Consider the following 21,091-nt stretch of genomic DNA (forward strand, 5'->3'; position numbering starts at 1 on the left):
TCTAGAGATGATTGGCTCATTGAGCCGGACATGCCTGGACCATCCAATGCCCAGTCCTCCTCAAAGCCATCCATAGATGATTTACTTTTTGTAGATCTAAATTTGGAAAGGGACAGGAAAGGCAAGAGCAAAATGGATCAGGGGGGACTGAGAACCAATGGGAGTTTGTACGACAAATTCCAGTGACAAAGGTCTTTCAGGATGACCCACTTCAAGAGGTCTATAAGGACTCTTTAGAAGGATATTATGCCACAACTAGATTGCTAGAGCTAGATCTTCCTCTAGCACTTGTGGTGGTAGTCTAGAAGCTTGTAGGTTACAAGAACTGAATCATTGATAAATGGGCCAATGAGTACTGAACCTTAGATTGGAAGGAGATTCGTGAGCTCACATGGAGAGGACAACCATTATTCGTAGAAGGGTTCTCAAGTAATACAGCTAAACCAAGAGAGATAGCCTTTCTTGGAGAAATTGTTGCTCCTCCCCTAGGAGAGTTCACTAGAGAGGGACCCTCAACATCAAAGTGGACCACTGCAAGTAGCCCAACTCTAGCACCAAGATATTATCCTACGCCAAAAGTGCGACCACAGATCACACCACAACAATGTTTCTCTCACTATGACAATCAGAGAGTAGGGGAGCCAACTTGGCCTCCCATAAATGCACCTCCTCAAATGCGGGTAACAGGATCTTTGGAGAGAGTTGGTGAGGCAGGTATTAGGGGACCCACACCAATTCAGAATGCATATGGACCACCTTACCAAAGAGAGGAACCACTGAGAGTGAGAGGTCTTAGGCCCGATGATGAGTATTCAAGACGAGTAAGGCCATCAACTCTTCAGAAACTGGTAAAGAAGTATGAAGGGTTGGGAGATCCATATGACCATGTAGCAGCATTTAGGCAAGCAGTTCGAGCTCAAGTGACTGACAAGCATATGCAAATTGAAGGATTTGGGCTCACTCTTGAGGGAAAGGCCCTTCCTTGGTTTCAGGCATTAGAGGCTTTAGACAAATCTTCTTTACGAGTTTTGGAAGAGAGATTCATTGCTGCTTTTTCCTTGATGGGGATTCAGCATGACATAGTAGCAAACATCTACTCTTTCAAGCAAGGCGTTTTGATGATGATGTGATAATCCCCAAGGAAGAGTTAGGAAAGGCACACCTACTCTTGAGAGGAAGGGAGGTTCAAATAGAGATCCCTCGAAGCCGACCCAAATGTAAATGCTATAAGAGCCATAAGAGAATCCGTAAACAAGATGAGAGGGAACAACGTGAGAGAATACAAAAAGAAAATGAGGAGTTTAAGAGTGAACACTCTCGACCACCACCTCACTTCTTAGGAAAGAATGGATATCTATACTATGTCCAAGCACAAGATAGTATCAAAGACCAAGTAAAACGATCAGATGGATTCCAACCAGGAGAAAAGCTACAAACTATTAGCAAAAATCGTAAAAAAACAAAGAGACCAAAACAAAAACTCAAGTCTCAAACCGATTCAAAAGCGAGTGTAGGAATTGCAAAGATAAAGGTTGAACGAAAAACTCTGATGCAAGATTGCAAAGGAGAGCTCAAAACTACATGGTCTTCAATTAGTGATGACTCAAGTGGACAAGAACAGGGTCTCAATGTTTCCCCCAACTGCACACAGTACACTCTTCAAGATCAGAAGATTGTCCTTCAACAGCCCATGCGACAAAAGCCAAGTATGCCACGGGTTTCATATGATGGTCCAGAAGATGCAAAAAAAATTGATATTGCTAAGCCACGAGAAGAGCCTCGCTATGTGTGGATTGCCACAGACTTGTTCTTAGATGAGGAGAAGTTATTAATTCAAACAATAAAGGAGTATCGCAATGTTTTTGCTTGGAGTTATAAAGACCTCAAAGGAGTTGATCCAAGCATATGTGAGCATACAATTCCATTGCGAGAGGATGCAAAGCCTTCCAAGCAACGTCCTTATACTTACAATGAGAATTTTGCACGAAAGATAAAAGAAGAAATAGACAAGCTCTTAGAGGCAAAGTTTATCTATGAGATTGAATAGACTGAATGGGTCTCCCCTATTGTAGTGGTGCCTAAGAAAAATGGAAAACTTCGAGTAAACCTCAAGAAGGTAAATGTAGCTATTGTACGTGATCATTACCCACTTCCAATCACGGATCATGTTTTGGAACGTGTTGCAGGGAAAAAGGCATATAGTTTCTTGGATGGATTCTCCGGTTACAACCAATCAAGTGTCAATTGATCCAAAGGATCAACACAAGACAGCCTTTGCTACTGAAGATGGTATCTTTCCCTATCGTGTTATGCCATTTGGTCTAACAAATGCACCTGCAACCTTTTAGCAGTTAATGAGTCATGTATTCAAGGAGTACCTTAGGCTTTTTCTTGAGATCTTCATGGATGATTTATGTGTTCACTCACAAGAGCGTGATGATCATATAGAACACCTCAGACTTGTGTTTCAAAATTGTCAAGTTTATCGTATATGCTTGAATCCTGACAAGTACAAATTCATGGTAAGACAAGGGAAGATTTTAGGCCATATTATTTCTCGCAATGGTATTTCAATAGATATGGATAAAATTGATATCATTGTCTCATTACCTCGGCTTATCAATCCTAAAGGGGTGCAAATATTGTAGAGCGGTTCTCTCTACCATGCAATATAGTGCTCATAAAGTACTACCGATCAACAAATGTATTGAGAAACACAATGTCAATCCGAGGACTCGACCCGATTAGTGCATGAAGGCTTATCCCTTGCGGGAGAGCTCACATACACGAACCAGCACTTGACGATTCAACCATTCAATCACCTCAATCAATCTCTCAATCCCTTAAACCCACTACACTAATCAAGAGAACAAGCAATGCATGGCAATCTCTTAATCCCATTCAAACATTGATTAAATCTTAGCTTTTCCTAATGCCAGCAAACCCATAAGCATACATCTACTAATCCACAAGCTTAAGCAAGCATAGAATGTAACATTCACAAACCCACAAGCTCATAGAGAGAGTCTATCCATGAATAACTCATTGCCAATGAAGTGTGTAAGAGCTTACATCAATGGAGACTACACACACACTCACTACAAGCATGCAGCATACACAAGAGAAAGAAAGAAGCATTCAGCTAATCATAGAATAATCTACTTCAATGATGCTAGAACAGATTAAGAGAATGAAGTGGAGCTATACTCATTGGAACTTGATGCTCATTAGAGTACAGTAGAGAGAGAGTTATAAAGTTGCCATAGCTTAAGAGCTCAAGAGCTTCACTCAATAGCTTATGAGTGGCCAAAAACGTGCCCTTTCTTTAGCTAACATCTCTTTTATAAAGATGTCACTAACCCTAACCCTAGGCCTCTTTCACACATGGGCGGACAACCCCATAAGTGAGCCTTGCTTAATACACTCAGAACTCTCATTTAGAACCCACATTGACCAAAAACGATTTACATTGCACTTCGGTACAAAAATATGAAAAAATTATGTGCATCTTTATGTTCCCATGGCTACAATCCCTCTCTCTCGCATTAATTGCTTCCGACCTCCTTCCATAATCCGTGTTCCCGTGGAACATTCCCCCCTTCCTAAATCGCGCACATCCTCGAGCTCGGTAGAAACAAAAGCTGCAAAAACAATGGAAGACAAGTAAAGTCTTTTAATGAAAAAATACCAGCAATGACTATTTCGCACGTGAGCATGCAAGTGAAAGGCCGATTAGAGTTTTAAAGAGTGCTAAAAGAAGCAGTAAAGACTAGTCAAAGTGAGACTAAGTTGTAGATAGTGCTATGCAAAGGCAAGTGTGCTTGTATACCGCAGGTTATGACCACAGTCTCAATGTCCCAAAGTGTTTAAGTTATTCTTAAGTGGCAACCCTACTCCTAAATATAAGCCATGGTGATTGGACCTTTCTTTCTTTCTTTCTTTTCTTTTCTTTTCTCTCTTTTTTTTTAAAAAAAAATCTTTTTTTTGGATGTGTAAAGAGTAGAAGATTAAAGAGAATTAAAGAGGAAGGTTCCATCCCAATGAGACCCAAGCAATGGCCAAGAGACCTCCGCCAAGAGAATCTAAAGGCCGCTAAGTATCTCAAGGGCGACAGACCCTTTTCTTTCTTTTTGTCATAAGGAATACCCCATGAAGATGAGGGCATCGGTCTCGAGGGCCCATAATGTACCCAAGAGTCCTACCAGCATCTATCAAGGCAATAGAGTCCTTGTAGGTCTTCTTCTTAATCTTTTAGACGTCCGTGTTCACCCAATGGAAACCAAGGCATCGGCCCCAAGGTCCTACCAAGCATCTCACATGGCCGTAGACATGTCATGTCTCAAGTCACTTCTATATATTTTTTAGGGCATGTGTTTCGTAAATTTTTTATTAATCGTAGCACCTAGCCCATACCTAAGAGGTAGCATTGGTTCTATGGGAAGGTTAAGCAGACAATTCCGTTGCTCAATATAGATGCTCATAGTGATCCAAAATTGACATGTTGAGGCTGGGGGAAGAAGGGCTTGCAAGATAGGTGGTTGCAAGTCATTTATGCATGTATCCCTCCATTGTTGTCATTGAACCTCCTCAAGTAATCTACGTTGATTTGGTCCTCGGTCTGGTATTCTCACATCAAGAAGGTTATGGCATTGGGGTGTAATTCCCACAATTTGTTTCATTAAGCCCGTGCCATATCATCGAAAGTAAGTTCGGCATAGCCAGCAAATGTATGAAGCTTCTCCCAATACGAGTCGTACACACTCTTGACAATGTGAAAATGGATGATGCTGTTGATAGAATAAAGTGACAAAGTGATGCCCACAGTAATTTTCACCTAAGGGAGCATAAAAGTACCTAGTATGAGTTTGAAAAGGAGGAGTACTATAACCCCCGCGATGTTCAGGTTGAGTACTATCAGGGTCAATGCATGGTGGACATGTATCTCGCCAAGTATCCATCAGGAGATATCTGTGCATAGAACAATGAAATTTAGAAACTTTAAACTTTATACACTCATATCCATATTACAATCCCTATAAAAAACAATGTAGATAAGATCATCTCAAAAAGAACACAATCCTATAATGGCAGAAGGAACCACATTAGTAAAAGTGAGACTATTCAAACACTGATCTACCAAAGAGCTTCAATTGTAGTGTTAATGCCTTACCTTTGGTTTTAGGTATGTCCTTCTTAAGAGGTGGGAAGAATAGCAATTGTCGAGGAATTTGAGTAAGATAAGAGGATTTAGGCAGTGAAGTGCTAGAATCTATGCTCAACGGAGACTCATGTAAAGTTGGATTTGTCTTAGGTACACAAGTTGATGGTGGAAGTGTGTAACAAGAAGAAGTTGGGACAACTGGTGATTCAATACATGTTTGGGGAAGGTCAACACAAGGAGATTTGTAGGTGCTATCACTACCACCTATCCTATCTTGAAGAGGTTGTGTTAATTTCCTTTGCACCCACTGATATGAAAAACCAAGAGTGGCTTTTGGAATCTTATTGATACACTCTTCTGGCTCTAGCAAACCATGACATTTGGGAAGCCAAAGTGCTGTTGCACCCTCATAATAGCCTTGTGCTTTAAGAACATGCTTTGGGACCCAATGAGTAACAATCTGAGATTTAGGCTTGGAAAAGATGTGCTTTTTAGGAGGCTTAGCAACTAGGCTAGATGGTACAAGTTTGTACGCATCTTTGGGTAGCCAAATTGACAATTCCTTCTTGCCTGGCCTTCTTTGAGCACTGACTAGAGTAGTTGGAACATGCCAGCCATGGCCCTCACTTGAGGACTCATTGATTATCCACATCATTCATCTTGGAGCTTCAAGAGCAAATTTTTAAAGTGGGTTGTGTAAGGTAGAAATACCACCCTTTTGACATGATAAAGCTCGTGGAGTAGCAGATCCCAAGATGCAATTAGAACCAATTTGTAATTTGTATTGTCTATTCTTCCAATCTAATGAACAATTGGTAACACTTAACCATGATCGACCAAGAACAACCTCTACCACTGCCTTGGACTTACTAGCCACATAAAAGGGAACTGACATCTGGTGATCTTGAATGGACATCATAATGACACATTTTCCCTCTATAGGGTTATCTTTACCTGAGAAGCTTCATAAGTCAATAGAAATGTGCACAAGTGTTGGTTGTCCCAAGGCTACCCATGTGTCAAATGAGAGAACATTATAATCTGCACCAAAGTCAATTAAGGTAGAGACAAAGTAGGTAGTCTCATGAAGATGAAGACACACGTGAATATTGAAAGGATCGACATATTGTTCATCAGTGGCCAACTGTAAGGTCAACACAGAAGCTTTGCGACGCTCCTTGGCTTTTGCAACTCTAGCTTTAGCTTCTTCTTGAGCCTGACGTTTAAGTAGGTCATGTGCTTCTTTCCGTGTGTAGGCAGCATGCATTTGTTGTAGCATGGCTTCAGTTAACGGTTCATTGTATTTCTTGAGACGACTTCCATTAATGAAGTTAGGCATTTGCTCACCTTCTAGTGTCTCTAAACGCACTGCACCACTAGGAGTAAGCTCATTAATCACAAACGGTCCTAAGCCACGTTTCTTGAGCTTTCGCTTACGCTTCTTAAGTGTGTACAAGAGCACAAGATTCCCTTTTTGAATCGGCCAGTTGTTACATTTCGATCATACCATTGCTTTTGTCTCCTCCTTCTTAGCATACATCCCCATTACCGCCAATAAACGGGTCTCATCAAGCTTTTCCAATTCATCAATGCATTGAGAAAGCTCATGACCACTTCGGTCCAATTGTTTAGCAACTCGTAGAGTATGTACAAGAAATTCAATGGGAAGAATTGCATCTAGCCCAAAAGCAAGCTCAAATGGGGTTGTGCCCACAGATGTTTTATAGGCTGTTCTATATGCCCAAAGAACTGAGTGCAACTTTTGCTCCCAATCAGTCCTATGTCCCTCAACAGTCTTTGTGAGTGCTGTGCAGAGAATCTTGTTAGTACTCTCAGCTTGACCATTGGTCTGGGGATGATAGGGTGTAGAACGCTTGTGAATTACCATAAATTCTTGAAGCAAAAACTCTATGACCTCATTCACAAAGTGCACACCTTGATCACTAACGATTTCAATAGGTAAGCCATAGCATGTAAACATGTACTCATACAAGAACTTGGCTGTGATTCTAGCATCATTTTTTACTGTAGCCTTTGCTTCTACCCATTTGGTCAAATAGTGAGTTCGACTATAATATATTCGACATGCGTGTGATGAGCTAGAGGTTTAATGGGACCGATAAAATCAATACCCCATTTGGCAAACGCACGTGTGCTTAACATAGACCGCAATGGCATATTGTCCTTTGTGATGGGAGGTTTGGTCCTTTGACAATCATCACAACATTTCGCATATTCTTCGGCATCCATTTATAAGGTTGGCCACCAAAGCCCAGACCACCTAATTAACTTAGCTGTGGTATTGCCCAAAAAGTGTCCACCCCTAACACCTGCATGTGCATGAGTCAAGATTTTCAAGTAGTCAGCTTCACATACACACATGTGCAAGTTGCCATCCTTTCCCCTCTTGTAGAGTTGGCCCTCTATCAGCATATAGTTGGCTGCTTCAACTTCAATAGCATGCTTTTGATATTTAGGAATTGTTCGATCAGTATGACCATGCTGAAGATAGTCCACAATATACTTACTCCAGTGTAGTTGAAATTAGGAATAATGTGACATTATGAATTGGTTGTTGAATATGACATGAAGCACATTTACGAACAAATTTTTCAGCATCCGCATGCATGGTAGGCTACCATTGCCCATCTTGAGTTATACGTCGCACACAAGTAGTAGCTGATGCATGGATTCCACCAATACTCTCATGTGCCCATTCCAAGATCTCATATTGGTCAGGGTTAGGTATATGCAACAACACTCCATCATTATCTTGATGATATAGTCTCCTTGAGATTAACTTGAATGGTCGCCATAGGTCCACATTAGGACCCGCTAGTTGTATCTGCCCACTTGTCAAAATTTCTGTTAACCCATGACAGACATTGAGACATACTATGTTTTACGTCATTAATTTAAATATTCTGAGTCATGGGCCGGGCTTGTCGGCACCATATGTTAAGGATAAAGGGATTGGGTGATCGCCAATGAGAGGTGCACCTTGAATATCAGTAGGATAAGGGTTAGGATCGGCCGGCCATGTATGGGCACCCAAGTGTGTACGGCCAAATCACCTATAAGAGTCATATGTAACCCTAAAATCCTCATTCTCATGTGTTGTGAATACAAGAGTGCTCTTGCCTTATCTCCTTGTTTTCCTTCTCCTGCGTGTGTGTGTGTGAGAGAGAGAGAGAGTGAGAGAGCGATCGAGCGCACTGTGTAGCGGCACGACGGCGGCGGCGAGGCGATAGAGCGGCGCGACGGCGGCTCCTCCTTCACGGCTGCGACGCGGGAATCCTTCAAGGCGGCAGTTAAGCGGTGAGTGACACACCTTTTGCATTCTGTTTTGAGCTTGCCTTCCTAGTTGTATGCTTGCAGCCATTCGTGGCTCGCATACGGTGTTTGGCAAGTCCCTAGCTACGACCTGTGCAGCAAAAGCACACATTTTTGGCGCCGCTGCCGGGGAGTTGCCCTGCACCAAGCTCCAGTTTGCAGCTCGGCTGCTGCGTGAAGTTTAATCTACTTTGCAGGAAAGCGACTGTGTGTTTGTTGTTGAGGTGTTTCTGTGTTTTGCAATCTGTCTTCTGCATTTCTGTTTCTTTTGTTATTTTTCCGCTCCGCGTGTGGGCGTGCGATCTGTTATTTGGTTATCTGAGTGCGGGGGGGATTTCTGAATCCCCAGATCTGTGCTGTGTGCGAATCGCGCCGCGGCCAAGGCTGAACCCTAAAGAAACCCTAGAAAACTTATCTAAAAAAAAATAAAAAATAAAAAATTAAATTTTATTTTTAAAGAAAGAACCAAACGTGTGGAGAGGAAAGATTTTCTAATTGGAGAAAAATTTTTTGAAAAGAAAGAACCCCAATTGATCCACGACCCACGACCCACGACCCCGGCCCCGGCCTCGGTCTCGGTCTTTTGATATATATATATAGAAGAGTGAGCCTCCATAGCTTTCTTTCAAGTGAGAGCTTATGGAAAGTCGTGCCCTATATGTAGCCCACTCCCCAAGGAGTAAAGTGAGCATGTGGGATAAAGCCCTCACCCTTTCCTCCGCAAGCAAATAGGCTTTTGCCCCTTCCCCCCAAACGAAACGGACTGTTTTGAGGACTACAGGAGCTCTAGATAGGCGAACACGGTGCCGTAAAGCACACTAGGACCCTTTGAACGATATGCTCGTTTCGAGCTATCACACGCCCTAGTCCAAGTTTGATCGTAAGTAAGGGGGTCAAAAACGAGTTAAAAACAGTCTAAAAACAATCTAAAAACAAGTAAAAACGGGGTGCGAAATACCCAAGAAACCACTTGTGTGGGCTTTAAGGGTAGTTACCAACGCACGTAGGGTACCCACGTCACATGCATCTACGTTCTGGTCGGGTGCTAGAGTCTGAGCCACTAGAAAGCGTTTCAGTCTACGCAGGCTCACACCATCCCTCCACGTTGGCATCTTGGCCAAGGGAGTGCAACCCAAGATCCACGAATAGTGGATAGTGACTCGTCTTCCGACTCAGAAGCCATGGAAGGACACCCTACCAAGAACCCTGAGGAGACAAACCAAAACATGCCAGTGTGGGCCCCACAACCTGGATCTAGCATGTTTAGTTGTCTAATAGAGACCTTTAGTAGAGCTACACGCTCTGAGCATGCGACAAGCGAAGTAAATGAAGAAGGAGGGGTAGTAGATTCACCATTCACATCTTATGTAGACCCTACCCTCCCAAAGAGTGTCCATGTGGATATTCTACCCACTTCGTTTAATGAGGGCCCTACTGAGCTACCAACTTCCGATGCTCTTCCTAAAGTAGAGGTCCCTAGAAGCCAACCCATAAGAAGTGACTTTGCGTCCACTTCAAGAGAACCGTTTGGCACACCAAGTCTGGATGGGATATTTCTCAATGAAAATTGGGAATATGATCTACACACAGAGACTCTAACGGACCTATGCACGGGTTACAGATACCATGTGGGTTGGTTAGAAGTCCTACGATCTACATCTAGCGCCACTAATCTAGAAGAGCAACAGCAAATGATATGTGAGGTTATTCATAGAATTATCCAAATTGAGAGGCAAAATAGGGGAGTGAACCTAGTTTCCACTGGCCCTATGAGGTTTTTGGATACGAGCAAGGCCAAACAACCAACCCTATCACAATTGGAGACTCCCTCGGTGAGTCCCATAGACCCTTCATATGTTGTTTCGCCTGGAGTCTCAATGCAGGTTGAGCCCACAAGCAGTAACTTTAGCTTTCCAACCTTGGCTCAACTTTCCATTAGGGAATCCACAATGCCTACCCCAATCATGAGCATGACAGAAAGCGCACCTGTTACCACTGTAGTTAGTATGACACCGCTACCTAGTGGAACAGTACCTACAACAGTGCGTGCCAGTGCCTATCAACCATATGTACCTATTGCTACTCATGCTCATGTAGCTCCTACGCCTCTTAGTATGCCAATGGCATATGCTCCATGACCACCTTATCATAACCATTATCCAAGGGGAGCTAGGCCTAGTCACATATCATATCCTACATCGTTTGCCAACATACTCAGACCAATGCCAACTCCTATCAGCCAAGCTATCCCAGAAGTGCCTCCACCAACTATGCCTGCTCACTTAGGTGATCTCGCAGCATTTGCTCAGACGATCGGACGATCTATTGCGGAAAACATGCGGGGCATGCCTGAGAGAGAACCTAGAAGCAAGGCAGTACAAGTGGCTAAGCTCACTCAAAACTTCAATGGTAACGAGGATGTTAGGAAGCACATTGAAGTCTTTGAACACGTGTGTGATTCCTTGGAAGAGCACAATGAGCTGCATAAGTGTAAAGCCGTAGGCTTAACCTTAAGTGGGAAGGCCGGAGATTAGTATCGAACCTTAAGGGTTGAAGAGCGCACTCACTACCCCACTCTCAAGAGATTGTTCTTGAAAGAATACATACGTGAGGGTGTGCTTTGGGGAGTAGCATCTCAACTCCAAAAAGCTGAACGCGAGGAAGGGGAGTCAGTGAGAGACTTTATAAGTCGATTGAAGCATCTAAATTCTCGCTGCACTCCCGATGAGCGCTTCAATAATAACCAACTGCTCGATAGATTCATCCGAGGATTGCGCCACGAGGACATTTACAATGGCCTAGTCATTAGAGGTCTTACAACGTGGGAAGCAGTCACTGCCAATGCAATCGAGTTAGAAGACAACTTGATGATTGCAGGTAAAAAGGTGTCTTCGGAAACAAAATCCGTTAGTTCGCAAGTATCTGGGCACGAGCCAATGACGGTGAAACCTATTGCCAAGGAGCCCAAGATATCTGAAATGTCTGACCGACCTTACTAAGGCTCTCCAAGAATACTTTAGGGGTAATCGAGCTCCTCAGAATAGCCATATGTACCCAAGGAGAGAGCAACAATGGTGTTCGGTGTGCTTAGGACCACATAGCACGAGTGAATGTCCCACATTCAGAGTCAAATTCAATGGGAATTGCAATGCATGTGGTAAGTACGGCCATCAATCTAAGGATTGCCTAGTACTTAAGCGAATGTTGGCAAATCAAGCACCACTAGCCTGGTCAAACACACCTCAAGTACCCGCGCTAATGCCTGCACAACCTGTCGAGCAACCGTCACAGCACATAGTTCCAAGAAATCCGAATGTAGTCCAGTCTGTGCCGTTACCACCGCCAGTGATAGGACCACAACCTCCACATCCAAGGATTACTCCTATAAACCAGATTGGTTGTGAGTCACATAGTGCGTGTGGGGATTATGAAGAGGAGATAGACCCCACTACTCCATACGGGATTGATACGTTTGAAATGATTCCCCAGTACTACATGGAGGATCATTTCGGGCAAGTTAAGCCTGTATATCAAGCGGCTGCTCTCGCCACAAGAGGCCAAAACCTTAATACCTTGGCGAGGAGACCACCTCTTCAATGCTATGATTGTGGTGGACCGCATCATGTAGCGGAGTGCCCTAATAGGCTACAGAAGATCGCTACTCAAATGCAACCAAATCAAGGGAGCACATCGGGAATGCCGGTACTTACATGTAATCGTTGTGGCATAGATCATTTGATCGCTCAATGTCCACATAATCCTAATGCACCCAAGATTACACCATTGAATTTGGTTGAGGTCACCAACCAAGCACGAGGATCCACACCCGTTGTACCCGCGAATGTAGTTACACGGTCAATGCTTCAAAATCAAAACTACGTTCTTGAAGAGAGGGATACTGCATCAATCGCTCAGGCAAAGAAAAAGAAAACACGGCGGAAGAGATCGCTTAATGCCACGAGCTCCAAGCCCAGTTCAAAGACCAACATAGGGACAGGAGACGACCCCGTGTATATGAATGATCCTGAAGATGATTCCGATTCAATAGAAACCATGGGGACCAAAGCCACTACCTTAAGGGAGGAATCCACTCGGGAGCTCAACGAAGGAGAATCAAGAAAGTACATAAATAAAGGGAAACAGAAGGAAACTTCCTCGGCCCCACAACAAAGTCAGTTAATTCCCTCTCGAATACCCAAACTGACTGAGACTCCCCAAGACAAGCCACGTGGGCCAAAAACCCTTAAGAACAAGATTGTAACTTATCCAAACCCAGTTGAGGAGATTGAACAAGTGCAACACTTAAGGGGTTTGGTGGAAGAAACACAAAGAGAACTGGAGCCAAACCCGAGAAAAATCAAAATTCCAGACACAGTGTTTCCTATGCAAGTTCAGCCTCACAGGAACCATAAACCGTTAGCTATACCTAGTATCATTCGGGAAGAAAGTGAGGATAGGACATCAGGAAGTGGGCAAACACCCTTCTTGCTAGAAAGAATGTTTAGTGAGGGAATGCCTGACCCCATCGAAGAGGAAGTAATTCCATCTTCACCAGTCCGTAGTCAAGGGGCGATGTCTCGAAAAGTACCGTTGAATGTGTCTAAGCTAATGGATTTCATGTCCTCTGAAATCAAAACCACGATCATATCCAAATTATACGGAGATCCTGAGCTATTCTTAGCTCTTCGGGCATTTCTCAATGGAGAACTAAAGGCGGGGTTACCACAATTTGCAAATATGGATAGACCTGACACGCTTCAAGATGAAGGGGAACATTGGGATCTACAACCCAACCCAAACGAAGATTCGGTCGTTGAAATACCTGTGAACAAGTTGGGACAGTACTTTGAAGGGGACGAATCTAATGCAACCCTCCCCATTACTACCAAGGGATTAACTCTAAAGGTAATCCTTGATGGTGGTGCTGGAGTGAGCATTGTGACTAAAAACTGTTGGGAATCTATGGGGAGACCTCACCTCGAAGTCACAAACATAGTGGTTAAGATGGCAAACGGAACTATTGCTAAACCTATTGGAATGTTAAGGGACCTTAAGATCAAGGTTCTGGGATACAAGGTACGACATACCTTCATTGTAATGGATTTCTCCAAGCATCCTATGTCATATCAAATGATCTTAGGACGTCCTTTCATGAGGGAAGCACAAATGGTGCATGACTGGTCGAAAAACCATGTCTATATACAATTCCAGGACTCTGTCATTCCAGTTGATCTTGAGAATGGTCGTGCGCATCCTTTAGAAAGCAAGGTTATCATCGATAATCGATCGGATACCACTGTTCACTCCGCCCCATTAAGGTATTGCTATACATGCAAAAAAGAGACTGATGATGGGAAGGATTCTCCTTACATGGATGTCCTACCGGGTATGACTGAGTCGGATAACGTGGATTGGGTACATCTAGCGGCAACCATAGACACATGGGGAAATAGAGGCACAAGTTGGGTAACACCTGAGGGGCAAGATATGCCATTGTTAGTGCCAATGAACATGATAGGTGTTATGCACTTGACTCCTGATGGCGAGAAAGCGGCAAACTCCACCGACACTGAAAGTAGTGAAGACTCTGACCAATGCAACTCTGAGTATGAATCTCAAGAAGAAACTGACCCTGAGCCTGATGGGGAAAATGAATCAAATATTCACCCAAATGTGGAAGCAAGGTGCTCAAGGCCTAGGACAGTGACCTCCTGCAGTTCATCCGAAAGTGAAGATCGACCAAGTGAGTCCGAATCTGATAGAAACAAAAATCAAAAACTTGGTAAGAAGAAAACGAGACATAAACGCCAACGCTATCGAGCTAATGTACGAACTGCAATAAATAAGGAGAGATCCACTGTAGAATGGCTTAGTTATGTAGGAGCCATTGACGCTCATCGGAAGATAGCGGATAATTGGGGACAATACCTCCAAAGTGTCATGTGGTGTATTCCGCAACCTCATGACGTCGCCCAATTAGAAATCGAAGAGAAGCCGAAACTAAGTCGTACTGCAAGAAGGCGGCAAAACCAAGAGTTGGCTAAGCAACAAAAGGAAGCGGAATTGAAAGAAAAAAACCTAGCACAACAAGAACCAGTAGACTTACACCCCGCACCCGAGCATTTCAAATCATTCACCACAGGGGAACGTAAAGTGGTCTACACAAAAGCCCAATGAATGCCTACCAATGGGAGTAGCGGTGTCTACGATGGTCCTGCGGTAGTTAAGGAGATAGACTTAGCAGATCCGGGTGAGGAGTCTAAACCAGTTTTTATTGCTCAAGACCTCACCAAGGCCGAAGAAGCTGCACTTACGAAGCTTCTTAAAGAATTCAAGGACATATTTGCTTGGACATATCATGATATGAAGGGTGTTCCACCCTCGGTGGTGCAACACACGATTCCAATGATTAGCACTGCTAAACCAGTCCAGCAACGTCCCTACCCAATGAATCCTAAGTACGCAAAGATTACACAAGAGGAAATTGAAAAGATGGTAAAATGTGGATTCATATACCCAATTGAGCACTCGGAATGGGTTTCTCCGATAGTCATCGTGCCAAAGAAGAACGGGAAACTCAGAGTGTGCGTTGATCTCAAAAAGGTTAATGCAGCCACCAGAAGGGATCATTACCCTTTGCCATATTCTGAACATGTGCTTGAAAGAGTGGCAGGCAAGGAGGCATATAGTTTTTTAGATGGGTACTCGGGTTACAATCAGATCATAATTGCAGTCGAGGACCAAGCTAAAACAGCATTTATCACGGAGTTTGGAGTGTTTGCCTTTCACGTCATGGCTTTTGGCTTGACCAATGCACCTGCAACATTCCAACGATTGATAAACATGGCCTTTAAGGAATATCTAAGGGACTTCTGTGAAGCTTTCTTAGATGATCTTTGTGTTCATTCCTCTTGGGACGAGCACTTGATGTGTTTACGAAAAATATTTGAAAGGTGTAGATTATATCGCATCTCATTGAATCCTTTCAAATGCCAATTCTGGGTTAAACACGGAGTTATCTTAGGGCATATAGTGTCCAAAAATGAGATTTCCACTGACGAGAGTAAAATCAAGGTCATTCTGGAATTACCCCCACCCACCAACTACAAGCGAGTCCAACGCTTTATGGGCCACGTTGGTTATTATCGAAGGTTTATTCTCTTCTTCGCCGAGATAGCTCGACCATTATATAAGCTTCTCATCGAGTTTATTTGGACCGAAGAATGTGACCGTGCCTATGAGCTATTAAAGAAGGCCTTGGCGAGTGCTCCAATCTTGAGAATGCCTAGCTGGGATTTAATCTTCCATGTGCATATTGATGCATCAAACTTTACTATTGGGTGTGTGTTGACTCAACCTGGAGAACACAAGCTAGACTACCCCATTAGCTTTGCCAGTCGCCAGTTGAACGACGCTGAGATGAACTACACCACTACGGAGCGAGAAGGGTTGGCAATGATATATGTAGTAAGAAAATTTCGTTATTACCTCCTTGCCACCAAGTTTGTTTTCTATGTGGATCATCAAGCATTGTTGTATCTGGTAAACAAACCATGCTCCACAGGGAGAATCACACGATGGCTATTGATTCTTCTTGAGTTTGATTTCACTGTTGTTGTGAGACCTAGCAAAAAACATGTTATGGCTGATCATTTGTCTCGCATACCTAATGGTGAGGCTCCTACAGGGGTTGATGATGACTTACCTGACACTTCCCTGTTCATGGTGGAGACAATGCGTGAATGGAGTGAGAAGATTGTTAACTTTTTGGTTAATGGCTTTCCACCCAAGGAACTTCGTAAAGATCTAGCTCGAAAGCTGATCAAAGAATGCGAACCCTATTGCCTGATAGCCGGGACTCTTTATAAAAGAGGAAAGGATGACGTTCTTAGGCGTTGTGCCCGAGAGGATGAGTATCTATACATTTTGTAAGAGGCACATATGGGCGTAGCCGGTGGTCACTTCTCAGGAGACTTAACTGCGCGAAAGATCTTACAATCAGGGTATTGGTGGCCCACTATGTTCCAAGACGCATCATTCTTTGTGAAGGGTTGCGATGAATGCCAACGATATAAGAAACCCCAGAGGAAAGATCAGATGCCCTTACATCCGATCAAAGTAAACCAACCATTTGAAAAGTGGGGTTTAGACTTTGTAGGTCCAATTAGTCCAGCGGCCCGAAACACACAATCTCGCTATATTATTGTGGCCACTGACTATATGACTAAATGGGCTGAAGCGAAAGCGACACGTAAGGCAGATGCGAGGACAACAGCCAAGTTCCTCTTTGAAAATATAATCACACGATTCGGTTGTCCTTTTGAACTTGTGAGCGACAATGGTACGCATTTTATAAATGAAGTGATTAAGGAGCTCACAACAAATTACATGATATCCCATCATAAATCTACTCCTTATTATCTGCAAGCGAATGGCCAAGCCGAGAGTACAAACAAGACATTAATCTCTGTTTTGACAAAGACAGTTGAAGCTCATCGCACGGATTGGGATCTAAAGCTTACGACAGCTTTATGGGCCTATCGTACTGCATACAAAGTGGCTATTAATTGCACACCATTCAAAATGGTATATGGCCAAGAAGCAGTCATGCCGTGGGAATTTGTCATTCCAAGTCTTCGTGTTGCTACTCAAGAGGATTGGGATGGTAATCCCTTAGCAGAGCGGCTGTATATTCTTGAGCGGCTAAATGAAGAAAGACAATTGGCTGTGTACAATGCCCTTGTGGAGAAGGATAGAAGGAAAAAATAGTTTGATCGCCACCTCAAGGACAAGGACATCAAGGTTGGGGATAAAGTCCTGATGTATGGAGTGCGAAACGAAAAGAAAAAACTCAAATATGCTGGTAAGGGACCGTATAGAGTATGTGAAATTACCCCACAAGGTACCATTAGAGTGGAGACTCTCGACGGAGTTGAAACCATTGGATTCCTTAATGGGAGTAAATTCAAAAGATACTATGACCCCCTGAGCCAGGAGGAGTTACATGCAATCCATCAAAAGAAGGCAGCTAAAGAACAAGCTGAGCTTAAAAAGATACAAGCAAGAGTCGAAGCCAAAGAACGTCAACAGCGTGCTAGGAGACAACGAGAAGCCAACTTGGGAATTACGCAAGTATTTTTTGAGGAAGCAGAGGAGGATGCACTGGAATCTGACCCACCTCTAAGATACCCAATTGAGTTACAGAGTCCTTACAGGGAGGTGCTGTATAATGCATTATTGGATACAGGAGCTCAACACAATTTGCTATCATATGGCGTGTGGTGTCAACTGGGAAAACCACCTTTATCCAAGAGTTCTATCCAAGTTCAAGGAATCAACAAGAAGAAAACCCCTGTCTCAGGATTTCTGCACACTCCGGTTGCTTATGACAAGGAAACCATAATTCAAAGCTTTTTGGTTATGCCTGCTGGTACCATGGAAGGGACTGTAATCTTAGGGCGCAAATGGATGATGGCCACCAAGTGCAATATCGATTGGGCAACCAGACAAGTCACAACGCAAGAACCAACACTAAGTCTGACCGCTCGAAATCCTGCACCTAAGTCATCCACCCAAATATTAGATAACAAAAAATCACAAAGTCCAGTGGCAAAACCATCTTCGATTGTTGGCCACCCCTCTAACGCTTCAACGCAAGAGTGGAAACAGGCAAGGTGGTCTCTAAAGCTCCGCTTACTATGCCAAAAAACACATACAGATGGGTCCCAAAGGCTTCGTTAATAGCTACTTCCCCTGCTCAATCTCGTTCAACCACCAAGAAGCCTCGTAAAAGGAAAGCAGCTACCCACCCGAGAAAGGGCAATGTAACATCGCAATGAATCCCTAAAAAATTATTAGTAGCCCAAGGGTACTACGAGGGGAATGACCAGATTTGGGTCCCTAAACATAAGCTGAATCCCTCTACATCACCTGTGAAACCTTGCAAACCAATTGTTGCCACCCCAACGACAATTCAAGATCGTGGTAAGGGAAAGGTAATAGAGTGCTCCGCACCACTTCTTCCAGAGTTAGTTTGGATTCCCAAACGATATCGATCATTACCACCTAGCTCAGGAAGGGGGGAGCCACATTAATGATGATTAAAAATATTAGGAAATCTTGGAACGACAAGTAAAAAAAAATGTAATAGCCAAGAAGAGACGAAAGAGCATCAAATCAAAAGTAGAGCAAAGGCTCATATTCGAGGAGTTCAAAGCACATATATCAATTTTTTTTTCAATGGCCAGCGAGCACAGAGCCTCCACACGCAGCACCCTCGAAACCATTAGGCTATGACTCCATTGGCTAAGTACATCTATCTATCATCAGCATGCAGGTTACCGAAAAGGAATGAATCTACACAGAAACATGGAGTGCATCACGAGTCCAACCGCATGGGAGACAATGGTTGGCTTCGCGGTTAGGCCCTATGTCGAGTTGGCGGTGAGCACGGAGATCCGGTGGTTGCACATGCACGTCTGTGGTAGCACAGATACCGTAGCGCCCGCTCACGAGATGCCAATAGATAGTCCCGGACATCCACAAGCCCAAGCCCTCCAGGTAGGCCGCCATGCCGGGCTTGTGCATGAGGGCATCGCACTTGCTTATCTCGTCCATGAGTCGAACGCACTCCTCGTCCCTGTCCTTTATCATCTGCAACGCCTCCAGCACTGCCCCTTGCAAGGTAGGAGGGCTACTAGGCATGCCGGAGGCATCAGGGAGGGAGTGGAAAAGCTTCGTGAAGTAGAGGATGGAGACGATGTTGCAAAAGTCACCTTGCATGTACTCTTTCTTGAAGGAGGTGATGTCGTTGACGAGGAAGATGTGTTGGACTGTGTTCTGCTGTAGGGAGAGAAGGAGAGGGTGAGAAAGGGCTTCATCATCGAGCTCGAAGCCTTGGGAGTGCTCAATCAGCACGGCGCAGGGCCACCAGCCAATGGAGTCGGCGCGGATCTGAAAGTAGGTCTCAACGTTTGGGAGATGGCGGGCATTGCGGTAGGGCACTTGTTGGCGGTTGGCCTCCAGGTAGTCCTGGAAGGCCTTGCTGAGGCGGGCCTTCTGTTTGGGCGGCATCTCGTCGCACATCTCCGCCCACCATTCCGCAGCCGTGTCAGTGAGGATGCGCACCAGGGGGCTGGGGCTGGGCGAGGGGTGCACATAGGTGTCGTGGAAGACGGTGAGCACAGTGACCACCAGCGTGTCCGCACGGGCGGGATCGGCGCCCATCTCGCTGGGGTCATCCAGGATGTTGTCAATCATGAAGAACCAGTCCATCATCTTGATGATGGGCGGCATGCGCTTGCTGATGCCCGTGGCAAAGGGCAGCGTGGCCTGCATGTGGAAGGCGGACTTGATGAGGTGTTCCGCCGCGAAGGAGGCGGGCCGGCCTTCAGCGCCAGGCAGGTTGGCAAAGTTCGCCACAACCCAGGCATTGGACATCTCCGTCAGCTCCGGGTAGTCGGGGTGGTTCTTCCAGGCGAAAGAGCAAGGGATCGGCGGGATGATGATTCGGTGGACCTCGCTAAGAAGGCTCACATCAGGAGGAGCAACAGTGCTAGCAACATGGGCACCAGGGTATTCGGGACTCTCCATTATCTCGCAAGCCTTTAAAATCAGAGCTCACTAGGGGACTGGAATGCCAATACTGTCGCCTGGGCTGCTGCGCCAATTTATAGTGAGAATTTCCATCGTCATCCGCCAGGCAGGGTGGTTCTTCCAGGCGAAAGAGCAGGGATAGGCGGGATGATGATTCGGTGGACTTCGCTTAGAAGGCTCACATCAGGAGGAGCAACAGTGCTAGCAACATGGGCAGCAGGGTATTCGGGACTCTCCATTATCCCGCAAGCCTATAAAATCAGAGCTCACTAGGGGACAAAATTAGAGCTCACTAGGGGACTGGAATGCCAATACTGTCGACTGGCCTGCTGTGCATTTCCATCGTCATCCTCTTCTTTAGCCTCACTTAGAAGTGCTGCAGTGAAAGTAACCTATTCCGTCAATTTTGAATGGCAAAAAAACAATCCCGTACGCAGTATTACAAGGTACAGAGTATTGACACAGTACACAGTATTACACGAACACCAATACAGCAACTTGTGTATTATTTAAGCCCTTTAATATCCACTTTTCCAGTATAACTTTTAACCATTAACTTATTCGTCAGGGGCTGGGCGAGGGGTGTCGTGGAAGACGGTGTGCACACTGTCAGCAGCTTGTCCGCATGGGCGGCGAAGAGATGCCGCCTAAACAGAAGGCCTGCACATCACTCGATTTTTAATGTAGCACGGCGTATAGTGACTGCTCCGTCCCAAAATGCATGCATCCACGAGAGAGCGATTTTTGCGCTCGGCACAGTGAAGCGTTGTTGGATGCCGTGTTGAGATTTTCAGCTAATATATATTGTAATAATTTTACGGTTGGCTGCATCAACATCAACACAGTACACAGTATTACACGAACACCAATCGTCAGGGGCTGGGCGATGGGTGTCGTGGAAGACGGTGTGCACACTGTCAGGCGCTTGTCCGCATGGGCGGCGAAGCCTAGCCCAAGGTTTCATGTGTGTTTAATTTTGAAAACTTGGCTTAAATTGTGGAC

General features: G+C 44.6%; 1 protein-coding gene across 1 annotated transcript; it reads right to left on the reverse strand.

The window, feature by feature from the left end:
- Window positions 1–18,649: 18,649 nt before the first annotated feature.
- LOC147602880 (microbial Terpene synthase-like protein 13) lies at window positions 18,650–20,527 on the reverse strand. Its single transcript, XM_086797157.1, has one exon. The coding sequence runs from the start codon at window positions 20,084–20,086 to the stop codon at window positions 18,851–18,853; it is 1,236 nt and encodes a 411-aa protein (XP_086653283.1). The 5' UTR covers window positions 20,087–20,527; the 3' UTR covers window positions 18,650–18,850.
- Window positions 20,528–21,091: the final 564 nt, after the last annotated feature.

This window comes from Cibotium barometz, chromosome 65 (genome assembly GCF_041138505.1).
Source record: "Cibotium barometz isolate CiBa-2024 chromosome 65, ASM4113850v1, whole genome shotgun sequence".
NCBI classification, from domain to species: domain Eukaryota; kingdom Viridiplantae; phylum Streptophyta; class Polypodiopsida; order Cyatheales; family Cibotiaceae; genus Cibotium; species Cibotium barometz.

What these genes read in the sequence shown, in the direction of transcription:
- LOC147602880 (XM_086797157.1), bottom strand. Translation starts at nt 20,086, where the DNA reads ATGGAGAGTCCCGAATACCCTGGTGCCCATGTTGCTAGCACTGTTGCT.